The sequence below is a fragment of the Gadus morhua genome, chromosome 4, assembly GCF_902167405.1.
Source record: "Gadus morhua chromosome 4, gadMor3.0, whole genome shotgun sequence".
Classification (NCBI taxonomy): Eukaryota; Metazoa; Chordata; class Actinopteri; order Gadiformes; family Gadidae; genus Gadus; species Gadus morhua.
In genome coordinates, this window is record NC_044051.1 from 41311361 (window position 1) to 41330511 (window position 19151).

The 19151-nt window shown below is 50.0% G+C and overlaps 2 protein-coding genes across 2 annotated transcripts in view; one reads left to right on the forward strand and one right to left on the reverse strand.

Annotated features, from left to right (window-relative positions):
- The window catches only part of LOC115543055 (rho GTPase-activating protein 20), an 18327-nt gene extending 6800 nt beyond the window's left edge, over nucleotides 1–11527 (forward strand). The window contains exons 6-16 of the mRNA XM_030355603.1: nucleotides 225–309; nucleotides 691–768; nucleotides 977–1043; nucleotides 1246–1434; nucleotides 2315–2487; nucleotides 3305–3469; nucleotides 5436–5560; nucleotides 6022–6211; nucleotides 7182–7293; nucleotides 7557–8185; nucleotides 8918–11527. Of these exons, the coding sequence (XP_030211463.1) occupies nucleotides 225–309; nucleotides 691–768; nucleotides 977–1043; nucleotides 1246–1434; nucleotides 2315–2487; nucleotides 3305–3469; nucleotides 5436–5560; nucleotides 6022–6211; nucleotides 7182–7293; nucleotides 7557–8185; nucleotides 8918–9544 (2440 nt within the window). The 3' untranslated portion in view covers nucleotides 9545–11527. The remainder of the gene's footprint in view (nucleotides 1–224; nucleotides 310–690; nucleotides 769–976; nucleotides 1044–1245; nucleotides 1435–2314; nucleotides 2488–3304; nucleotides 3470–5435; nucleotides 5561–6021; nucleotides 6212–7181; nucleotides 7294–7556; nucleotides 8186–8917) is intronic.
- Nucleotides 11528–11683: 156 nt separating this feature from the next.
- Nucleotides 11684–16944, reverse strand: LOC115543091 (adrenodoxin). The gene is made up of 4 exons (XM_030355648.1): nucleotides 16422–16944; nucleotides 13761–13885; nucleotides 13267–13396; nucleotides 11684–12239 (listed from the first exon to the last, which is right to left on the reverse strand). The coding sequence occupies exons 1-4, from the start codon at nucleotides 16598–16600 to the stop codon at nucleotides 12131–12133; spliced, it is 543 nt and encodes a 180-aa protein (XP_030211508.1). The 5' UTR covers nucleotides 16601–16944; the 3' UTR covers nucleotides 11684–12130.
- Nucleotides 16945–19151: the final 2207 nt, after the last annotated feature.

The window sequence follows — 19151 nt, forward strand, 5'->3', positions numbered from 1 at the left end:
AGCCCACATATAGGGGAAGAGAGAGAGAGAGAGAGAGAGAGAGAGAGAGAGAGAGAGAGAGAGAGAGAGAGAGAGAGAGAGAGAGAGAGAGAGAGAGAGAGAGAGAGAGAGAGAGAGAGAGAGAGAGAGAAGAGACCAGATCAATCTGATTCTCTCTCACCCCTGAATGCCGGAGTCAATCCTGCCCTCACTGTTGTCTCTCCCTCACCGCGTCTCCCTCCCAGTCGAATAAAGGAGGAGAAGGAGAGGGAGGAGCCAAAGACCATGGCGCTCAGCGTCCACGCCAAAGGAATCAACACCTTCGCACACGTGAGATCCGTCCGCCGTCGTCAGCCCGAACCAGATATTCTGACGGCTCCTTTCACTCACTGACCGTGAACGGGCTGCTCTGTTGTTTCTAACAAATTACACATAAAAAATCGATCTCCAATCTCATCGACAGCACCTTTAAAGTGTCACATTTCAACCAGCTGATAGCTTCAAATGACCTGGATGTATCTGTAGTCCATGCCGATCGATTGCGATTTCAATAATGTCATCAATAAGGTCCACCAGCTGCACAGCAAGTTAGAGTAAGAGAACACACATTGTTTTTTGATTCCTGAAGGTTGACGACATAAACAATTTTTTAACTATTAACTAACTATTGGTAAAAGATTGTTGCTCCCTACTGCTGCTGTGTTTTCCCAGACCAAAACCCTCCCGGTCAGCAATTCAGATTCCACCAATGAGGTGGTCCGCCTGGCCCTTCAGCAGTTTGGGATCGCCGTGAGTCTTTTTGTTGGTCTCACATGTTGTAATCAATGGCATGTCAATTCATTGCTCATCGTTAAACAGCATCTCTGTCTTTGTAAATGGTGTGTGTGTGTGTGTGTGTGTGTGTGTGTGTGTGTGTGTGTGTGTGTGTGTGTGTGTGTGTGTATGTGTGTGTGTGTGTGTGTGTGTGTGTGTGTGTGTGTGTGTGTGTGTGTCCCAGGGTAACGTGAAGGACTACCAGCTGTGGGCCATCTCCAAGAGAGAAAACACGCCTTATCCTCTAATTGGTCAGTGATTCCATGAACTACCTTCATTTGCAAATTTTTAAAATAAACGCCAGCCTAAAGGTAATCCTTAGGTCGGCCCTTAGACAGGCTGTGAGTAAAAAAACAATTAAATATAGATTGTTTGCGGCTTGGAATTTTCATAACATATCCAATCATGCATCCGATCTGACCTCACCCACGACGTTCTCTCCCCGACATCAAGGTCACGAGTTCCCCTTCAGCATCCATGCGCACCACATGCGCGACCCTCCGTCCAGGGAGGTGCTGACGTCCTGCGACAGGCAGGGGGCGCTGCTGCTGCCGGAGCTGCAGCCGCCGTCCGGGGGGAAGCAGTGTCAGTTTGTCCTGAAGCTGCGGCCCCTGGCTACCGCCCCGGGTCAGGTTGCCCTCGGTGAGGAAGAAAAGCGCTATCTTCGATGTTAGTACGATCGTTAAAGGTGACATATTGTACCACCAGGTGTTCGGTGTGATCAGCCGTTACAAGCTGTTTAAAAATCTGCCTCTTATGACATCACAAGTGGGCGTGTCCACCGAGATGTATGACGGACAGATGAGCAACGTTTGCTACGGTCCACTGGGTAGTCTGGTAGACTGATCTATCCAGCACACATCTAGGTTGACACGCCCACTTGTGATGTGATAAGAGGCAGATTTTCAACAGCTTGTAGCGGCTAATCACACTCATACCTGGTGGTATAATATGTCACCTTTAAAGAGGACCTATTATGCTACTTTTCTGGTCTTAATTTCTTATTAATGACTCCTATAGCGCAACCTGACACGAATCACAGCACGAAAAACGATGTTGATTTTCGGGAAACTCATCTGGGCGCTTTCAGCATTCTCTGTCAACGCTCAGTTTCGTCCTTCTCCGCCCCCTCGCCCCCCTCCTGCCAACCCAACTCCGTTGTGATTGGTTACCTCCCTTGAAGCGCGTGCGCGGGCATATTTGACCAGGCATACGGGGGCGCGGCAGGAGTGCCTCTACGTAGATGATTTCCCAGAAATGTGAACAAGTGAATCGCAAACGTTGTCCCGAGTGTTTAGCACTCTGCACAGCCACCTCAGACTGTCAGCAGGGAATACGTCGAAATGCATGTGCGTCATTATTTGACACTTTAGTATGGTTAAACATGACTATCAATCATCATAACAACGTTTATAGGTCATAAAAGTCGAAAAAGCATAATAGGTCCCTTTTAAGGAAAAACTAGCCGATTGAGCAATGGGGGCGATGATTTTTTTTTATGTCTTTGTTATGTTTTGTTTAGAGCCTTCCCAGAAGCACTTCAAGAGGCGGCGGTCCCTCATCAACTGGGCCTTCTGGCGAGGCCCCGGCCACCAGCTCAATGACCCCGCCTCCAACGCCGGGCCCCGGGGCGACCTTTTCGGCCAGCCGCTGAGCTCCCTGTGCCTGGAGGACGCGCTGCCGAAGCCGATCACGGTAGGCGTTGGCGCCAAGGGTCGACACTAGAACACGAGTTAGTGGCATACCTTCGGGGTCGTCGTCGGTGCCTCCGACAACCGAAGCGCAACTCCCGATCTCTTACCTGCTACGAGGTGTGTACGTCTGTTGACCGTCCCCGGAGTGAGAAGAACATTCAAGAAAAAATCCCAAAAGACAAGGAGTAAGAGTTAATATGGAGGTTTTCTTTCAGAATACTGAAACATGTCACCGAAATGCTTATCCCTCCCTCGGAAGTCCAGTCAGTCATCAAACTATTATACATACATGTTGAGTAGAACGGACTGACCCTCAAATCCCCCACAAACAAAAACAGATTTTACTTATCTTTAGTTGGATTGGCAACAACTTGTGACTCTTGCGGAGAATCTAAATAAATGCTTGTCCTCATTACGAAAATTGGGTTTGAATCATGTTTTTGAACAAAGGAATGTGATGTTTTGTTGATGTCCCCTGACCAGATGATGTCGGTATATCATGGTATAATTTGTGGTTATTGCAATAATTGATTTATTCAATTTCCGCTAACAAACTGAGAGGAGCTGTTCAGAGCTGTGTCTGAATCTGTGTCATTAATCTCTCTGTCTCTGTCTGTCTGTCTCTGTCTGTCTGTCTCTGTCTGTCTCTGTGTCTCTCTCTCTCTCTCTCTCTCTCTCTCTCTCTCTCTCTCTCTCTCTCTCTCTCTCTCTCTCTCTCTCTCTCTCTCCCTCTCTCTCCTCCCCCTCTCTCTCTCTTCCCCCCCCCCCTCTCTCTCCCCTCTCTCCCCCCCCCCCCCCCCCCCCCCCCCCCCCTACAGGACATGCTGTTCTTCCTGTACCACGAGGGCTCTTGGACGCGGGGGATCTTCCGGCGGTCGGCGGGGGCCCGGGCGGTCCGGGAGTTGCGGGACTCCCTGGACGCCGGGCTGTGCGAGCTCCCCCTGACCCGGGACCACGTCTTCATCATCGCCGGCGTGTTCAAGGTGCTCCCCTTAACCCGGGGAACCGAAGCCTGTTAGCCTAGCTTTGATAGGAGGTAACACAGTGTCTCCAGCGGACTCCTGCTCCATCAGGGTTTCCCCGCTGTAATCAAAGCTAGGCTAGGCTAGGCTAGGCTAGGCTAGGCTAACAGGCTTCGGTTCCCCCTGACCGGGGGAACCGAAGCCTGTTAGCCTAGCCTAGCCTAGCCTAGCTTTGACAGGAGGTAACACAGTGTCTCCACCGGACTCCTGCCCCATCAGGGTTTCCCCGCTGTAAATGTGTTAGTTAAGATGGTGGGGGTTGGGGGGGGGGGGGGGTTAGGGTTAGGGGGGGGGGGGGGCACTCTTTTACAGGTGGACCACTTCTGCTCATTTCCATGCCGGCGGTCAGACTGTTTCCCTGCAGTCTGATCTTTACACAAAGATCGAATGGTGTTTAGAATATTTTTTACTTTTGTATAATATTGACCAGGAAAACAATATATACATACTCTTTATTAAAAAATTTGGGACGTCGTAGTTAAGGCGTCAGGCTTGCGTTGCTTAGGCGGCCGCCTAGGCTGTAGAGTGCGTTGGGAATCCATGTCCATTGTCAGGTACAGATTTTCTTCTACATTGAAAAAGAAAGACACAGATGTGAAAAAGATCATGAAAGTCATTGAAACGTTACAGCTGAGAAGCAGCTCGTCTATCACAACCCACTGAAGACGAGGTTTCAATTTTGCCGGAGGCATTCATTTTAGTCCTGACAAAACAAACCGTTCCGCCCGTTCCGCGCTACTTCACCCAGCGATCACTTTGATCGGAGCTCCGCAGAGACAGGTGAAGTGTCACCAACCTACGGCAGACATTCAGATCGCCGTGCACGCCTAGGTCCACGCCACTTCTGCATGGATCAGTATGGAAGGCGTTGGGCCTGACCCCTATCTGTGTCAACACAATCTAATCTATGGTAATCCAATAGAGCCGCGTAGCAACGGGCTAGCTGGCGCCCGTAGCGACTAAGATAAAACAGGTGTCTCGATTACATTGTTAATGTAATCCTTGTGGTTTTGTAACATTTGTAATCTGCACGGGATGATCGGAAGACAGCTAGCAGGAGGTGCCGAAACAAGGGTGTGGATCAGAATGATATGTCAGGCGATTTAGCGTCAGTGTGTTTAACTAGCCATTCGCGTTATTCGCGTACAGGGAATGCTTTCTTTAGCTGTTTACTGTAGCCAACTAGCAAGCTTTAAAGATACCAGTGTCAGTCTATAGAACCCTGAAGAAACGAGTAAAGATACACACAGACACTAGGGAATACCGAGCTAGAAATCACATTTCAATCCCATTTGTCTTGAATATTATTTGTAATTAAGGTCAATCACATTTGTTTCAAAATATCCACCAAATAACCATGGGCCAGGTAAATTGAACCCAGGATACCTGACGAGACCACAATGATGAGTGGAAACTCATCAATCAATTAGGTTAACAAGACTTGCTTAGTTACATTAGGCTACACTCTACACCACTACATTGGCTTTAATTAATACAGTCGTCACTGTACACTGTACACTGTACACACACACACGCGAAACCATAGCGTGTGTGTGTGTGTGCGTGCGTGCGTGCGTGCGTGCGTGCGATATACTGGCAAAAGCGTGAGCACGATTCCAAGTTAAACCGTTCCTGCACCCTTCCTTTTCTTGATGATCAAGGTTTCCTTTGACATACGTACATGTTCATACTTGAAACCTAAAATCGGTACATAATGACTCTGCTGTGATTAATTACTGTGTTGTCCAGCGTGTCACTCTGTTGATCACCCCTAGCAACATGTCGAGTGGCACGCCTCATTAAAAAAAGAATACATGGAAGTATGAGTCACAAGTGAGCGCAAGTGTGTGTGTGTGTGTGTGTGGATATGTCACTGTGTGTGTGTGTGTGTGCGTGTGTGTGTGTGCGTGTGCGTGTGTACATGCAGGACTTTTTGCGCAACATCCCCGGCAGCCTGCTGTGCTCGGAGCTCTACGAGGATTGGGCGGAGGTGGTGGAGGAGGAGGAGGAGGAAGAGAAGGAGGAAGAGGAGCAGGTCAAAGCCATACAGAGGTGAGAGCTGTCCGCCCCAGAGTGTACGGGTCGGACTGCATGAGCTACATTAAGAGGCACTCAGGTGGAAATAATGACCTTAAAGGGGAAATATTATGCCACCAGGTGTGAGTGTGATTAGCCGTTACAAGCCGTTGTGAAAATCTGCCCCTTTCTGACATCACAAGTGGGCGTGTCCACCTAGATGTGTGCTGGATAGATCAGTCTACCAGCCTACCCAGTGGACCGTACCAAACGGTGCTCATCTGTCCGTCACACATCTAGGTGGACGCGCCCACTTGTGATGTCAGAAAAGGCAGATTTTCAAAACAACTGAGCTGTAATATGTCACCTTTAATTTAATTTAGATTTTTTAATCTTCCTTCATTAAACTGAAAAACCCTTCCTCCCTCTCTCTCTCTCGTCGCCACCCCGTCCCTTACTCTCCATCTCCCCTCCCCCTTTCTCCCCCCCCCGCGCAGTCTGATTGGCCGGCTGCCCGCGGCTAACGCCGTGCTACTGCGCTACGTGGCGGCGCTGCTGCACGGTATCCAGGGCAACGCGGACCACAACCAGATGACCAGCTTCAACCTGTCGGTGTGCATCGCTCCCAGCATGCTCTGGGCCCCGGGCCCCTCCAGCCCCGAGCAGGAGGGCCGAGGGGCCAAGACGGTGAGACGATACCCCCCCGCCCCCCCCCCCCCCCCCCCCCCCCCCCCCATGGAAGGGGGGAGGGGCAAGGCGTGACGGTTGTGATGTCACAAATGACCCGTTTTTTTTTTCGATTTAAGAGAACCTACACGAAACAGCATGTTCACAATATATGTTTCAAATCGACTCGTAACAAAAAAAAATATTAGTTACGAATTATCTGTTAGTATGATGGCCGTTTGGGGTTGGATGAGTACAGTTGGTAAAGCTAACAGGGAGAATGATACACACAACATAACAATACACATAATTCCTACACCTGTGCCATAGAAACAGTACTTAGAATGGTATAGCAATAGTATAGTAACGATAGTTAGCCCTTGTACAATTGATAAATGTCCTAGGGTGGCAAATCAACGGACTAGTAAAAGTCACCAAACAACAATCGAAACCGTCCCTATCCAGTGTATGTAAGGCTCATAGCGGGCTCTCTAGGAGACTTTCAAAGAGTTCTAAGGAACATGAGGGTGTTGGCGGTGCAGGAGCCAGGGAAGTTGGGAACCATGACCCTTTAACAGAACGCTAGCTACAGATTGTAGCAGAGTTCGCCAGCACCACCCACCCATCGGTGCAGCTATCTACCGGGACACTGTCGCAACTCACAACGAGCTGATTTCTACTGTTACCGTTCAGCCGTTTCTATCTTTGAACCACATGCTCCTCTGGAATACTGTTCCCAGAAAGGTGGACATTCTGGCTCAGTTGATTCAAATAACTTGATGCTATATTTCTCAATCCTGAAGGTAATGCGCATCAAGACTCTCTTATACAAAGCGACCTACAAGTAAAAGTGAATCCAGAATCATGTCATCAATGAGCAGATACAGGACCTCTCGCTCAAGGATGCCCACAGGTCGACTGTGGGGTTCGAGCCCACAACTCACCAGTAACTAGCCAGGAACTAACCAGTAACTAACCACCTCCTCACCAGGTGTGTGACCTGGTCCGGTTCATGATAGACCACTGCAAGCAGATCATGGAGACGGACCCAAGCTCTGTGTTCGGAGGACCTCCGCAACGACGCGATGAGGAAACTCCATCAGGTACTCGCGCGCACACACACACACACACACACACACACACACACACACACACACACACACACACACACACACACACACACACACACACACACACACACACACACACACACACACGAACAACATCAACGTTCTTCGTTTGAAACCCCCCAAAATCTTGACGTTGTCCTCGACAAACGCCTCAGATCTCGTTTCAACCGTCCACCGTCTCTCCCTCTCCCTCCCTCGACCCCCCCCGCCCCCCCCCCGCCGATCCGACACACCAGAAGAGTCGTGGTCGTGCCACATGACCGACTCCTCCTACGACAGTCTGGAGAACGAGCTGGACGACGACGGCGTCAGCAGCGAGGGCTCGCCGGCCCTCTCCCGCCACCGCCACCGCCCCGTCCACCGCCGCCACCACCGCCCGCCGCGCGGCAGCCTGGACTCCGTCCTGACGCTGAGCGACCTGGACCCCGACGGCGACGCCAGGACCCCCGCCCTGGGGGACGATGCCGCCGCCGCCGCCGCCGCCCTGGACCCCCCCTGGTCCCCCGGTCACGGCCGGCGCCGCCAGTCCGAGCCGGCCGTGGCGTACGCGGCGAAGCTGACGGTGTGCGACGCGCGGGAGGAAGAGGAGGAGCCTCAGGACCAGCGGGGGTCCGCTCCGGAACACGCCGCGCCGTCCACCCCCCCGAGGACCCCGCCCCGCTCCCCCCTCGAGACCCTCCGCGACTGGGCGGGGGGGCGCCCGGCCAGGGGCTCCCCCCCGCCCCCCAGAGAGCCCCTCCTCTGGGGGACGCTGAGGGGCAACAGCCGGGGGCTGCACCCCAACTCCTGGCTGAAGGAGGCGCGGCGGCTGTCTCTGACGCAGCAGGACCACCCCGAGACCCCGGGGGGCGACGAGGAGGAGCGGGTGAGTGGCTGCACCCGTTACGTCCATAACCCCTCCCGCCTCAAGGCCCCGTTATGTTCCTGACCCCCCCCCCCCCCCCCCCCGCCTCAAGGCCCCGTTATGTTCCTGACCCCCCCCCCCCCCCCCGCCTAAACGCCCCGTTATGTTCCTGACCCCCCCCCCCCCCCCCCCCCCCGCCTCAAGGCCCCGTTATGTTCCTGACCCCCCCCCCTTCTCAAGGCCCCGTTACGGGTTGGATGACGACACAGACGCCTCGACGCAGTCGCAAACCTGTTTTGGTTCTGCGTCGGGTTTTAGCAAGCGGACCAATCACAGCCCTCGCTGCCTGCCCGCCGCAAGGATACCATTTTTGGGAGGCGTACGTAAGGGGTCCGTACACCCCTTTGTGCTGCGTCAAACCATAACTAAACCTTTAGTAGGGCTGTGCGATGAATCTGATTTTGATTCAACGATCCAAAAACGAATATAATCCTTAATTATTTTCTTATTTTTTTTTATCCGTTAAATGTCATAGAACAGCCGGATACCATTTTTTAACATAATTTTCGATCTGAATTAATTTTATTTGAACACGTATCTGCACAAGTATAGATTATGAGAACATTTCTTTAACGGGGAAATTAGAAAATGTGAAGTTACAAAGTGTGTTTTTCGGAGAGAAATGCGGAACAAATGCATCGTGTTTTCAAACGCGCATAGAATCGTTTGAGTAATCGCTGCTGCCCTCTACAGAGGCGCCCCGGGCCCCGGGGCCTTCAGTACGGCCCGGACAAGGACGGACCGGGAAAGTGGGCGGCCGCCAAGCCCCCCGCCCCCGCCCACCACCGCTCCACCGGCAGCCTCCACTTCCCCAGGACCGCCCCCGGCGCAGGAAGTGACGTCGCCGTGTCGTCGCCGCCACAGCACCTCGTGCACCAGCCCGGGGCCACTCTCTCCCTCTTCCGGCACCGGCGGTCCAGCCACGCCGTCGTCAAGGTGACGGAGCCCCCTCCGACTGAGGGGAAGCCCCGTAGGTCCTCCGAGCCGGGGCTCCCCCAGGACCCTACTCTTCTTTTTCATCCTCATCAGGGGGCCGAGACCCCCGCCGCCGCCGCCGCCGCCGCGGGACAGCGGCCGGGACCTCAGGGTGTGTTAAGGGAGGCGCTCCGCACGCCGGGGCTCAGGGTGTCCAAGGCGGACTGCGAGGGGGGGGACCAGACACGCCCCCGCCCCTCGGAGAACTGCGAGCCCCAGAGCGGCCAGCAGGGGGCGCCGGCCCCGGGGAGGGGGCAGGGCCAGTGGCGTCGGAGGAGGCACAGCAGCGTCATGGCGGAGCGCGACTTCAACCAGCTGCGCTTCTCCGAGGAGTCGTACGTTTGACCTTCACGCCGTTTACCCCGAGCGAGGGCCGGCCACAACGTTGGAAGAATTAAATGACGCGGAGGAAACTGACCATAGCAAACCTCGCCAAACTTCCTGTTCAGTACTTCCTGCAGCTCAATGTGATTTTAAACTTGATGAAATGAACGCAGATGACGGAAACGCAGACGTTGTGTGCGATTAGTCCGAAACCTCTAGTGGGTGAAGTGTTCTTTTTTATTCACGCTATTTGGATTTCGGTTTTGTCGAGACCTCTGGTTTACGCTAACGGAAGTTTCGATGACCTATCCGAAGCGGCTCCGAGTGTAAAACAAGTTTGTATGTAAAGAACTTCATCTGTAAAGAAAGAACGACTTATTTTGATGCATGCTACCAGAGGAACTGATACAAGGAAGAGTGACAAGAGACGAATCAGTTCGGTTCCCTTCAAAGGGAGTAAACAACGATGGGGAAATGTTTTAAATGGAAATAAGAACTGTGTTAAAGAACTTAATATATTTCTCTTACGTGTTATTTTCAAGAGAATATAGCACAGAATCAACAAGACTTCAACTGCCGCAATGGAAACCAAGAAAAAAACGGCCCTAGCATTGGGAAAACATGAATTTGGTGTTGCAATATTATTTTATATGTTGAACCAGCCAAACAAGCTTTCTCCACTAGATGGCAGTCAGCTCACTTTGTTACACCGTGAGTTTTGTGTCTGAAAATCCCCTCACTAGAAAACAATGACTTGTTATGCCGTTCTTTTTTAATAACTATGAATAAGCTCTGGTCCCTGATTCCCCAGGAGTTGGAATGATATTGTTAACCGCTTACTGGTCTGTACGGGAGAACATCAGTGTTAATATTTGTTCCTTTGGTGTGAAACTAAACCTTGAACCGAGGTCGTTGAGCAAAGAAAGACCTTCAGCTTTTTGGGATGTCAGAAAAAAGGCTGCAACATTAAAACTAAAGCAGAATGCAAGCCAAAAAAAACGGACAAAAAAGTATTCCACTATCAGTACAGGGGAGTGGAAAACTAACGGACACTAATTCTTGTCATTCTTCAACGAAAACCTCCAGCTGTTACTTACCCACAGTTGGGCTTCCAAACTGTTTTCCTTATTTTGCCTTAAATATGCAAATGGAATTTTTGTCTTTACCTAAGTGGAGTTTATTTTGGCAGATAACTTGAAACACAGCGGTACGCGTTTGTTAACACTGTTTGGTCCTCATTATGATCACAAATGGCAAAGGGGTGAATTTAGACTTAAGATGCACTTTAGATACAGTATTAGGGCTGTAGGCCTCTTCTTACAGCTTAGGAGATCCCCAACAGGTACCTTTACTTTCCCTGTAGCGTAAAACGCTTATTTTGTGTGATTCCGATTGATCAATTGCACTCGCTTACGCCTTTCATCGTAAAATGATACCCTATGAATGTATAGCGATTATTTTAATCACTTCGGTTTATAAAACATGTAGAGCAATAAAATATTTACGCGAGCAGGGATTAAGATGAATTCTTTGCTATTCATGTACCTCAGCGAGTCTAAGCCAACAAAAGTGCAATGTAGAGCTAGGTTTACTAGAAGAGTGGTACAATCTGCAGACGTATAGATTATGAGGACTTGTTTTGTGCTTACATCCGCAAGTTATTGGTAAATTAAATACATATTTCCACCGTGATGACTAGGACTTACTGCAGGTTTTCTTTGGTTAGTTTCGAAGTAAGTTAGGCATGTAGCAGTAGTCGGCATGCCTTGACAAGGATATGATGAACCACAAAATAGTATTTCTGCTCAGTATTCAGTAAGGTCTGTAAGGAAGTACACAACTTACACAACTAAGTGAATGTGATCTAACCTGTGAAAATGTGAACCGCTTTACTTGGGTTCTACATCGCAACACACAACCCTTGCTTGCTTATTTTTTTTACTTGCCAACATTAAGTTACTTCATCGTCATTCCCATTGTGACTAAATAAATAATCAAGACATATTTGTGTATGACTGACTTGCCCCCCCCCCCCCCCCCCCCCCCGAAAATGTTACACTTTCCTAAGGCCAAGCGTGTCTTGTTTTACTAAACTAAAATAAACTTTGTTGCAAACTACCCTTCCCAAGGTTTTTGTCCGGGCGAACCGATGACACAGGATTAGAAAGGTGAGACAATTTATTACATGGTGTCGAAACGTGTCCAACTTGTGATGGTTAAATACACTTGATTAAAAATATTAACTCCTGTGACAATAAAGATCAAACTACTAAGTACACAGAGTGGATAAAAAGAAAAAACATGTTAGTGTGGTGGTTGAATCGCGTGGCTCGTCGCCTAGCAACGCGATTTAACATACAGTACACAATTCGTAAAAGGCTTTTGTGAAGCAATACAAATATGATTATTTAGTTATATATATGTATGTATATATATATATATACATTTCTCTTCTACCTGGTAAAAATCACTTTCTGCTAGCTTTCGAAGTTATGAATACATTTCAACGGCTATAGCGGTTGACCAGAGCTGTCGTTCACGAGAGGACGGTGAGCAACGCCCCCGTCGACCCCGTTACCCACGGCGACGGGGATCGTTAACGAGCCATTAGGAGGAGCTGTCCTGGGTCTGTCGGATGTCCGCCACGCTCTCGGGGACCCGCGCCTCCATGCCCTCCAGCGCCCTGGTCAGGCAGACCTGGCAGCCCAGACGAGACCTGGTGAGGGGGGAGGGACAGGGGAGGGAGGGAGGGAGGGGAGAGGGGGGGAGGGAGGGAGGGAGGGGAGAGGGGGGGAGGGAGGGAGGGAGGGAGGGAGGGGAGAGGGAGGGAGGGAGGGAGGGAGGGAGGGAGGGAGGGGAGAGGGGGGGAGGGAGGGAGGGAGGGAGGGAGGGAGGGGAGAGGGAGGGAGGGAGGGAGAGAGGGGGGAGGGAGGGAGAGAGAGAGGGGAGAGTGAGGGAGGGAGGGGAGAGATGGGGGTGAGGGAGGGAGAGAGGGCAGAGAAAGGGGGGTGAGGAAGGGCAGAGACAGGGGGGTGAGGGAGGGAGGGAGGGGAGAGACAGGGGGGTGAGGGAGGGAGGGAGGGGAGAGACAGGGAGGGAGGAAGGGGAGGGGAGAGACAGGGGGGAGGGAGGGAGGGCAGAGACAGGGGGGTGAGGGAGGGAGGGAGGGGAGAGACAGGGGGGTGAGGGAGGGAGGGAGGGGAGAGACAGGGAGGGAGGGAGGGGAGAGACAGGGGGGTGAGGGAGGGAGGGAGGGGAGAGACAGGGAGGGAGGAAGGGGAGGGGAGAGACAGGGGGGGAGGGAGGGAGGGAGCGGATTGAGTATTAAGTTCTGTTTATTTGTAAAGAGCGTTAAGCGGGAGCGCCATGTGGATGATGTTACCGTACTGAGCGCTCAGACAACACCCAGGCAGACTAACACCGGGAACACGAGTGGATAGACGAAGACAAAGAGTCTTCATCACAACGGTGGAAGTAACACGGGCTCTAGAGCATTCCTAAAGGTAAAGTGATACAAAATTAGCCTCCTTCTTATTTTAATCTACTGGGTCGGCGACGGACAACAGACTTTATTCCATACTTCTCTACCGCTATAGTCTAAGATTACGGTACGTTGAAGTCTGTCATGGTCTCCAAACCGTGTCGGTTTTACCGTGTGAAGGACATTTTACGTGTTGCATTCTAATAGGAAGGAAGGAGGGAAGGAAGGAGTGAGTGAGTGAGCGAGCGAGTGGCCTCCTTACGTGTCGGTGAGTCCGTACGCCAGGTCCAGCATGTCCATCTCCTCGTCCGTGACGGGGCCCAGCTTCTCGTAGACCTCCTCGCTGAAGACCAGGTGGCACGTGGAGCAGGCCAGGGTCCCCTCGCACGCACCTGCAAGACGGCCCCCTTCACGTTAAGAGGACGGCCCCGTGGGGCCAGACTGCTTCATCTGGAGCTACGTGTGATCAACGTGAGGCGCGTGTCGAGCAGGAGCAGGTAAGGGGAGGGTAGACTGCGCAGCTTCGAACCCAGAACCCTTTTAAAACGTGGATTTGATGGTCCAACAGCCACGGTAATAATAAGTTGGACTTGTTTTTCCATTCAGTGCTGTGAAAAGCTAATGCTACCGTCATGCTAACAACAACAAAGAAGTGTGTGTGTGTGTGTGTGTGTGTGTGTGTGTGTGTGTGTGTGTGTGTGTGTGTGTGTGTGTGTGTGTGTGTGTGTGTGTGTGTGTGTCCTCGTGCATGCGTACCGAAGCCGTCAAAGTCCAGGTCCTCGTTGATGACCAGGTCCAGCAGAGAGTCTCCGGGCGACCCCTTCGCTGTGATCTTCTCCCCGTCTCGGTTCACGAAGTGGACCGTCACCTTGTTGTCCGACCTGCAGGGGCACAGCGGCGGTCACACGGGGTTACCACGACGACTGGGATGCTGCTCTGCGAAGGCCGGTTGGGGAGGAGGATGGAGGCAATCCCATAATAGTGCCGTGTTCAAATATCCATGCTTCCATGAGTACACTTAAACGTAGTACACTATCCGTACTCACTAAGTGCGCTAATTTTCAGATGTCAGTGTTGCTCCAAATCGAATTCTCCCGACTGCCACCGCGGCTCCTCCCCCGCACTAAACATCCCGCTTTGAACGGTGAACTCTTTACACCTAGCAGCTATAAAAAGCTATAAAAACTACAAAATGACTATTAATGCAGGCTATGTGGAAAATGCGCAGACTTTGGCTCAGCCCGCTTCCGCTACGTAGCTAAGATGGCTGCCGTTGAGTACGAAAAGTGTACAGCGATCCACACTTCGCAATTTGACCGTTTTGAGTACACCATCCGGGTCCTTTCAGTACACTTCTTTTTTTTTTACTGCTTACCATCTGACTTTGCATGTCGAATCGGACCGGACACCGTCCTCGCAGTTCCAAAATCTTCCAACACAGCTTCACACAAGGAACAAGATTGGTTCCCGAACTCGTCTTGAGTCTCCCCAAACGTTTCAAATGGCCAACAGTTGGGCCGGTGTGTAGGAGCCTTCAGGTTTAGGGGATGTCGTATAATGTGGGCCTGCGAAGCCATTTATGAGACAATAACTGTTTATACTTTATTTGAATGAAGCGCCATACTAAACAACAATGATTTACCTACAACGCGCCACATGACACCCTCTCTGACCACGGTTCTGGACTCTCTATGATCACACACACGTTTCCACACTGCAGCGGTGGTTCATGCGAGGCCATATCACAGGAAGGAACCCGATGGACCTCGGCCTTCCCTCGACTGCTACCGCACAGTTAAGGTTCTCCAGCCTGCGCCGGATCACAGCCATTCGTCTCGGTGCACTGGAAGGACGCTTTCTCTTTGAACCGACCATCCCACCTCGATATCGTGACAAGCAGTGGCAGTATTTTTGGAACGATGAGTGTTGGTTTGGTTTGAGTCGCTTTCTCATTCAGGACACACACACACACACACACACACACACACACACCTTGAATCAGGGAGCACTGTCAAAAATGGGCGTTAGCCAAAGACCGTAATCCAAACGTCTTTATTCAGCTGGAGTTCAATGGCTCGTCGTTTGTATTGTGGGAAAGAACAGATTGTGTACACATGAATGTGAAATAAGAACGACGAGTTAACTTTGAATGCTTAATTTCGTCATGTGTAAGGACAATACAATACTACCAGATTCCAAAGTGCAATCTAAAAACGATTCCCATTATAATGATCCATGAACCATATACGAGATCAAACTGCAACATTCAGAAGCAAATCTACGTTATTTGCACTTCCAATTACTTAAGGATTAATCGATCAGACAAAATGAGGTACCCGCGATATCAGAGGCAATCGGATATGTACAGCCAATGCTCTGATGTTTATTTCACCACCTTAGGATCCAAATCAAATAACAACATTTTAACTGCGATGGATTTGTCCCTGTGGTTCAGTGTTGGGGGGGGGGGGGGGGGGGGGTTCTCTTATGACAGTTTACTGCATCCCCTCAATGGTTGGGATGTGAGGGGAGACACGGACGAGTGGAGGTCCTGCCTTAGGAGCCACAACTAGGAGACCCCCGGTCATGGATTGGCTTTCTGAATACCTTCCGGTGACACCAGTAGACCTGACAGTCCCAAGAAATGCATCATTTCACACACTTGGTTCAACGTCATCCATTCTGACATTTTGCTCGTGTCCTGTGATACACTGTATCGAACGGAAAACAAACGCATCTTCTTATCGTTGTGGCCTAGTATAAAGGGTAAATATTGAATGTGCAATGAACCTACACTCCATTTTGACCTGCAAGGGCAGAAAACATCTCACTCACAGCCAAGCAATGTTATAGTTTTGATATTCAAGCTGGCATATTGGGCTTTTTGGACTCGTGCTGTGCACATTCAAGGCCCAAGGGGGGGGGGGGGGGTAAGGGGGTGTCACCCTTGTCCCCCCCCCCCCCCCCCCCCCCTCCTCCAGTGACGTGTGGACACACAGGGACGAGGTCAGCCCGTCGAAGGCCGGACCACCACAGCGTAGATCAACCTTCAACCCAGGTGGCCAGCGTTACCCAACCCGATGCTGGATGGGGAAACCTTGTCTTGGTCGAAACCTTGGGCAGTCACACAGCTACACCGGCTTTGCATTGTTATGTAAGCGATTACACAAGCTGCGCGTTGCTGTCAATTCAAGAGAACAAAGTATACTTGATGTATTCAAGCCTGGCCTGTTGTTCATTCACTTAAAGCATAGTTAAGTAACTTACAGTGATACTATCCTAATGTCCTGCCGTGCCAACCTGCAATTAAGTCAACAAACCATTGATACAACATACATGATCTTCTCGAGTGGAGCTTGATATACATGTAGATGGTTTAACTTCAGACAGACGCGTGGACACATTTAAAACGCATACCTGAGTCTCTGCGTGCAGGTGGTGAAGTCTCTCCGACGGACGCAGCATGCCCCCTGAGCATCCGTTCTCCCCGGGGTGCAGAGCGTCGTGTATCGGGGCGACGCAACAGCCGCCGTCCGCAGAGGACTGACCCGTATCGTGAGGCGGAGCAGTCGGCTGGTCGCGGTCACCAGCGCCATTTAAGATACAAAGTGGATACCTTTTAAAAAGAACACCAAAAATAGAAAGTAGTCGATAGACCGGACGGGGCGGTTGAGGGCACGGATACTTATGGACGTCTTGTAACCTCCAGCGTCACTCTGTCACAGTTGGTCCTCCTCCTCCCCCGCGGCCTCGTTACGTCACGTGTTTACTAGGAACACGTTCTGCTACGGGGAAAGCCTGGCTATTACAAGACCAAGCTCAATCGTAGATTGCTCGTTGGTCTGGGGAAGCTGCTGTCATTTTCTTCAGCACAAGAGGCTTGATTAATGGGCCTAGTTCAAATGACGCCCTCACTTCCCTATCGTCATTGCGTTAAACCAGCCAATAGCGCGCCAGGGGAAAAGCCTGTTTGGTGATTGGCTCCCGCAAAAATGTATGGCAACCAGAATAAATGTATTGGTCTTTTTCAGACCCTTCTGCAGGGCGAACTAAAATAGCCGGCAGAAAGGGCGGGGATACTCAGTCTACTTTGGAATTAATTGTCCGGCTAAAGTATAAATGTGCGCTCCTCTTTGCTGTTGTTGTTGTTGTTGTTGTTGTTGTTGTTGTTGTTGTTGTTGTTGTTGTTGATGTTGTCTCAGCTGCTGCAACTTCCAGTGAGTCTGCCCTCAAAGGTGATGACGCTCACGAATACTTCCGGGGTTGGAAACCAATGATATGACCGCATTGATTCGACCGTCATAGTCGCCGCCATATTGGAGAGGCCAAGACTGAACTGTAAACAAATATAAGTAAACGGTCGAATGCGTTTTTTTCATTACATTACATTACATTAATCAGTTGTAAACGTAACAGTGCTTTGAATCCAGAACACGGAAACTCGCACGTTGAATTGTGTGTCTGCAGGTCAGTCTTGCCCTCTCCAATATGGCGGCGACGTTTGCGTACGTCCAAAGACCAATGCGGCTTCTATGTTTATATGCCTATGAAAAATCACACGTGCTGCGGCTCAGTGTGACCCGCATGAACTCACGTTGACCAATAACGTGAAGGTTGACGTTTTCCGGCTTTTATAACATCGACATCCCGGTAAGGGCAGAGGGAAATGAAAAACGCATCAAAAAATAAATAGGTAAATGGTATTCATGTTGCAGATAACAATAATTTAATACTTCTTATTCGACATAAAAAGTAATAATAATAAAATAAATAAAAATAGTCATATATATATATGTAACCAGGGTGAAACAACATATAGGCTACATATATATAACACAACTGCGCTTCAGAAATAATTTACAACAATTGTAGCTATTTATTTTAGATGCGTGGGGTGGGGTGGGGGAGAGTTTACTGTTGGGGTTCATTGTGGCGAGTTCTAGAACGACCTCGAGAAGTTACAAAAGCCTTTATGTTCAATACACAATATCATGTCCGAGTCTGCACTTACTGTATGTGAATAGAGTTAATGAATAGATTATACAAATACATGTTACCTCTACATTTTTTATGTTTTCTTGAATTTATTTTACATACGAACAGATTTGCATTAGTCAATGATACAAGCTATACTACCTTTCAATCCATGATCAAATAGGTCTATGTGTTATGCCACAAATGGTATTATTATTTGTAAGAATAAATATTTCGGCAAAAAAAATTATGGAGCATTAAACTTATTCTACAGATTCCGGTCAGCGGTTCAAAGTTAAGTTTCCATTCGAGACAAGTTAATGAAGGCAATTTTTGCCCCCCATTCGTTGCCGAACGATCCCTCTACCTTGTTGACAAACTCCGTGCTTCTATCAGAAGAAAAGTGGCAATATAACCTTTTCAGGACAGCGTGACGACCACAGGGGGGCGCTCATAACGTCACAATCACGGATCTGCTCCTTGCGTGTAGCAGGGCAGGGTAACGCTGTTCCCCTGGTAGGCTACATGAAAGTGGCTCTTGAAACAAGTAGTCTAACCTGATAAGAATATGAACAGGAATTCGAAGTGTAGGAACACATCACACCTCAATATATCAGCCCTACTTTGTGTGCAGCCTTCGATCAATTAGCAACCCTGGGGGCACTCGGTGGAAAGTACAACGGCAGATGCTGAGGTCTTAATAAATCCTCCTTCATCTCAGAGACACAAGACAGTCAGGAGCCCAGGATCAACTCCACTACAGGTTAGTGAAACACACGCACGCACAAACACACACTTGAAAATGTTAAATAACTGAATGAATACAGGGTCGACTTATTTGAATGGGTTGACTTGCGCCCGGAAGGTTGCTAGTGTGGAGGTGTCCCTGAGCAAGGCACCTGACCGTAAGTAGGCCTACTCCTGACGAGCCGGTTTCACCTTGCATGGTTGACTCCGTCAGTGTCTGCTAAATGCCCTAAATGTGCCGTGTGTCCGTCTCTCCTGTCTAGTGTGATCAAGATGCGAAGGATTCCACTACTTGGCCCTTTCTGGTAAGACACCCTTACGGAAAAGTGCTTAATTCCAGTAAATAAAGTCAAAATACATTTGCATACATAGCAAGGGTAAAATAAGGGGATGAAATACTTTAAAGTAGGTACGTGATCACAATTA

Coding starts and splice junctions, on each gene's coding strand:
- LOC115543091 (XM_030355648.1), bottom strand. CDS start 16,600: ATGGCGCTGGTGACCGCGACCAGCCGACTGCTCCGCCTCACGATACGG. Junction 13,397..13,760: donor CCTGGACTTTGACGGCTTCG/GTACGCATGCAC, acceptor GCCGTCTTGCAG/GTGCGTGCGAGGGGACCCTG. Junction 12,240..13,266: donor GCGTACGGACTCACCGACAC/GTAAGGAGGCCA, acceptor CCCCCTCACCAG/GTCTCGTCTGGGCTGCCAGG.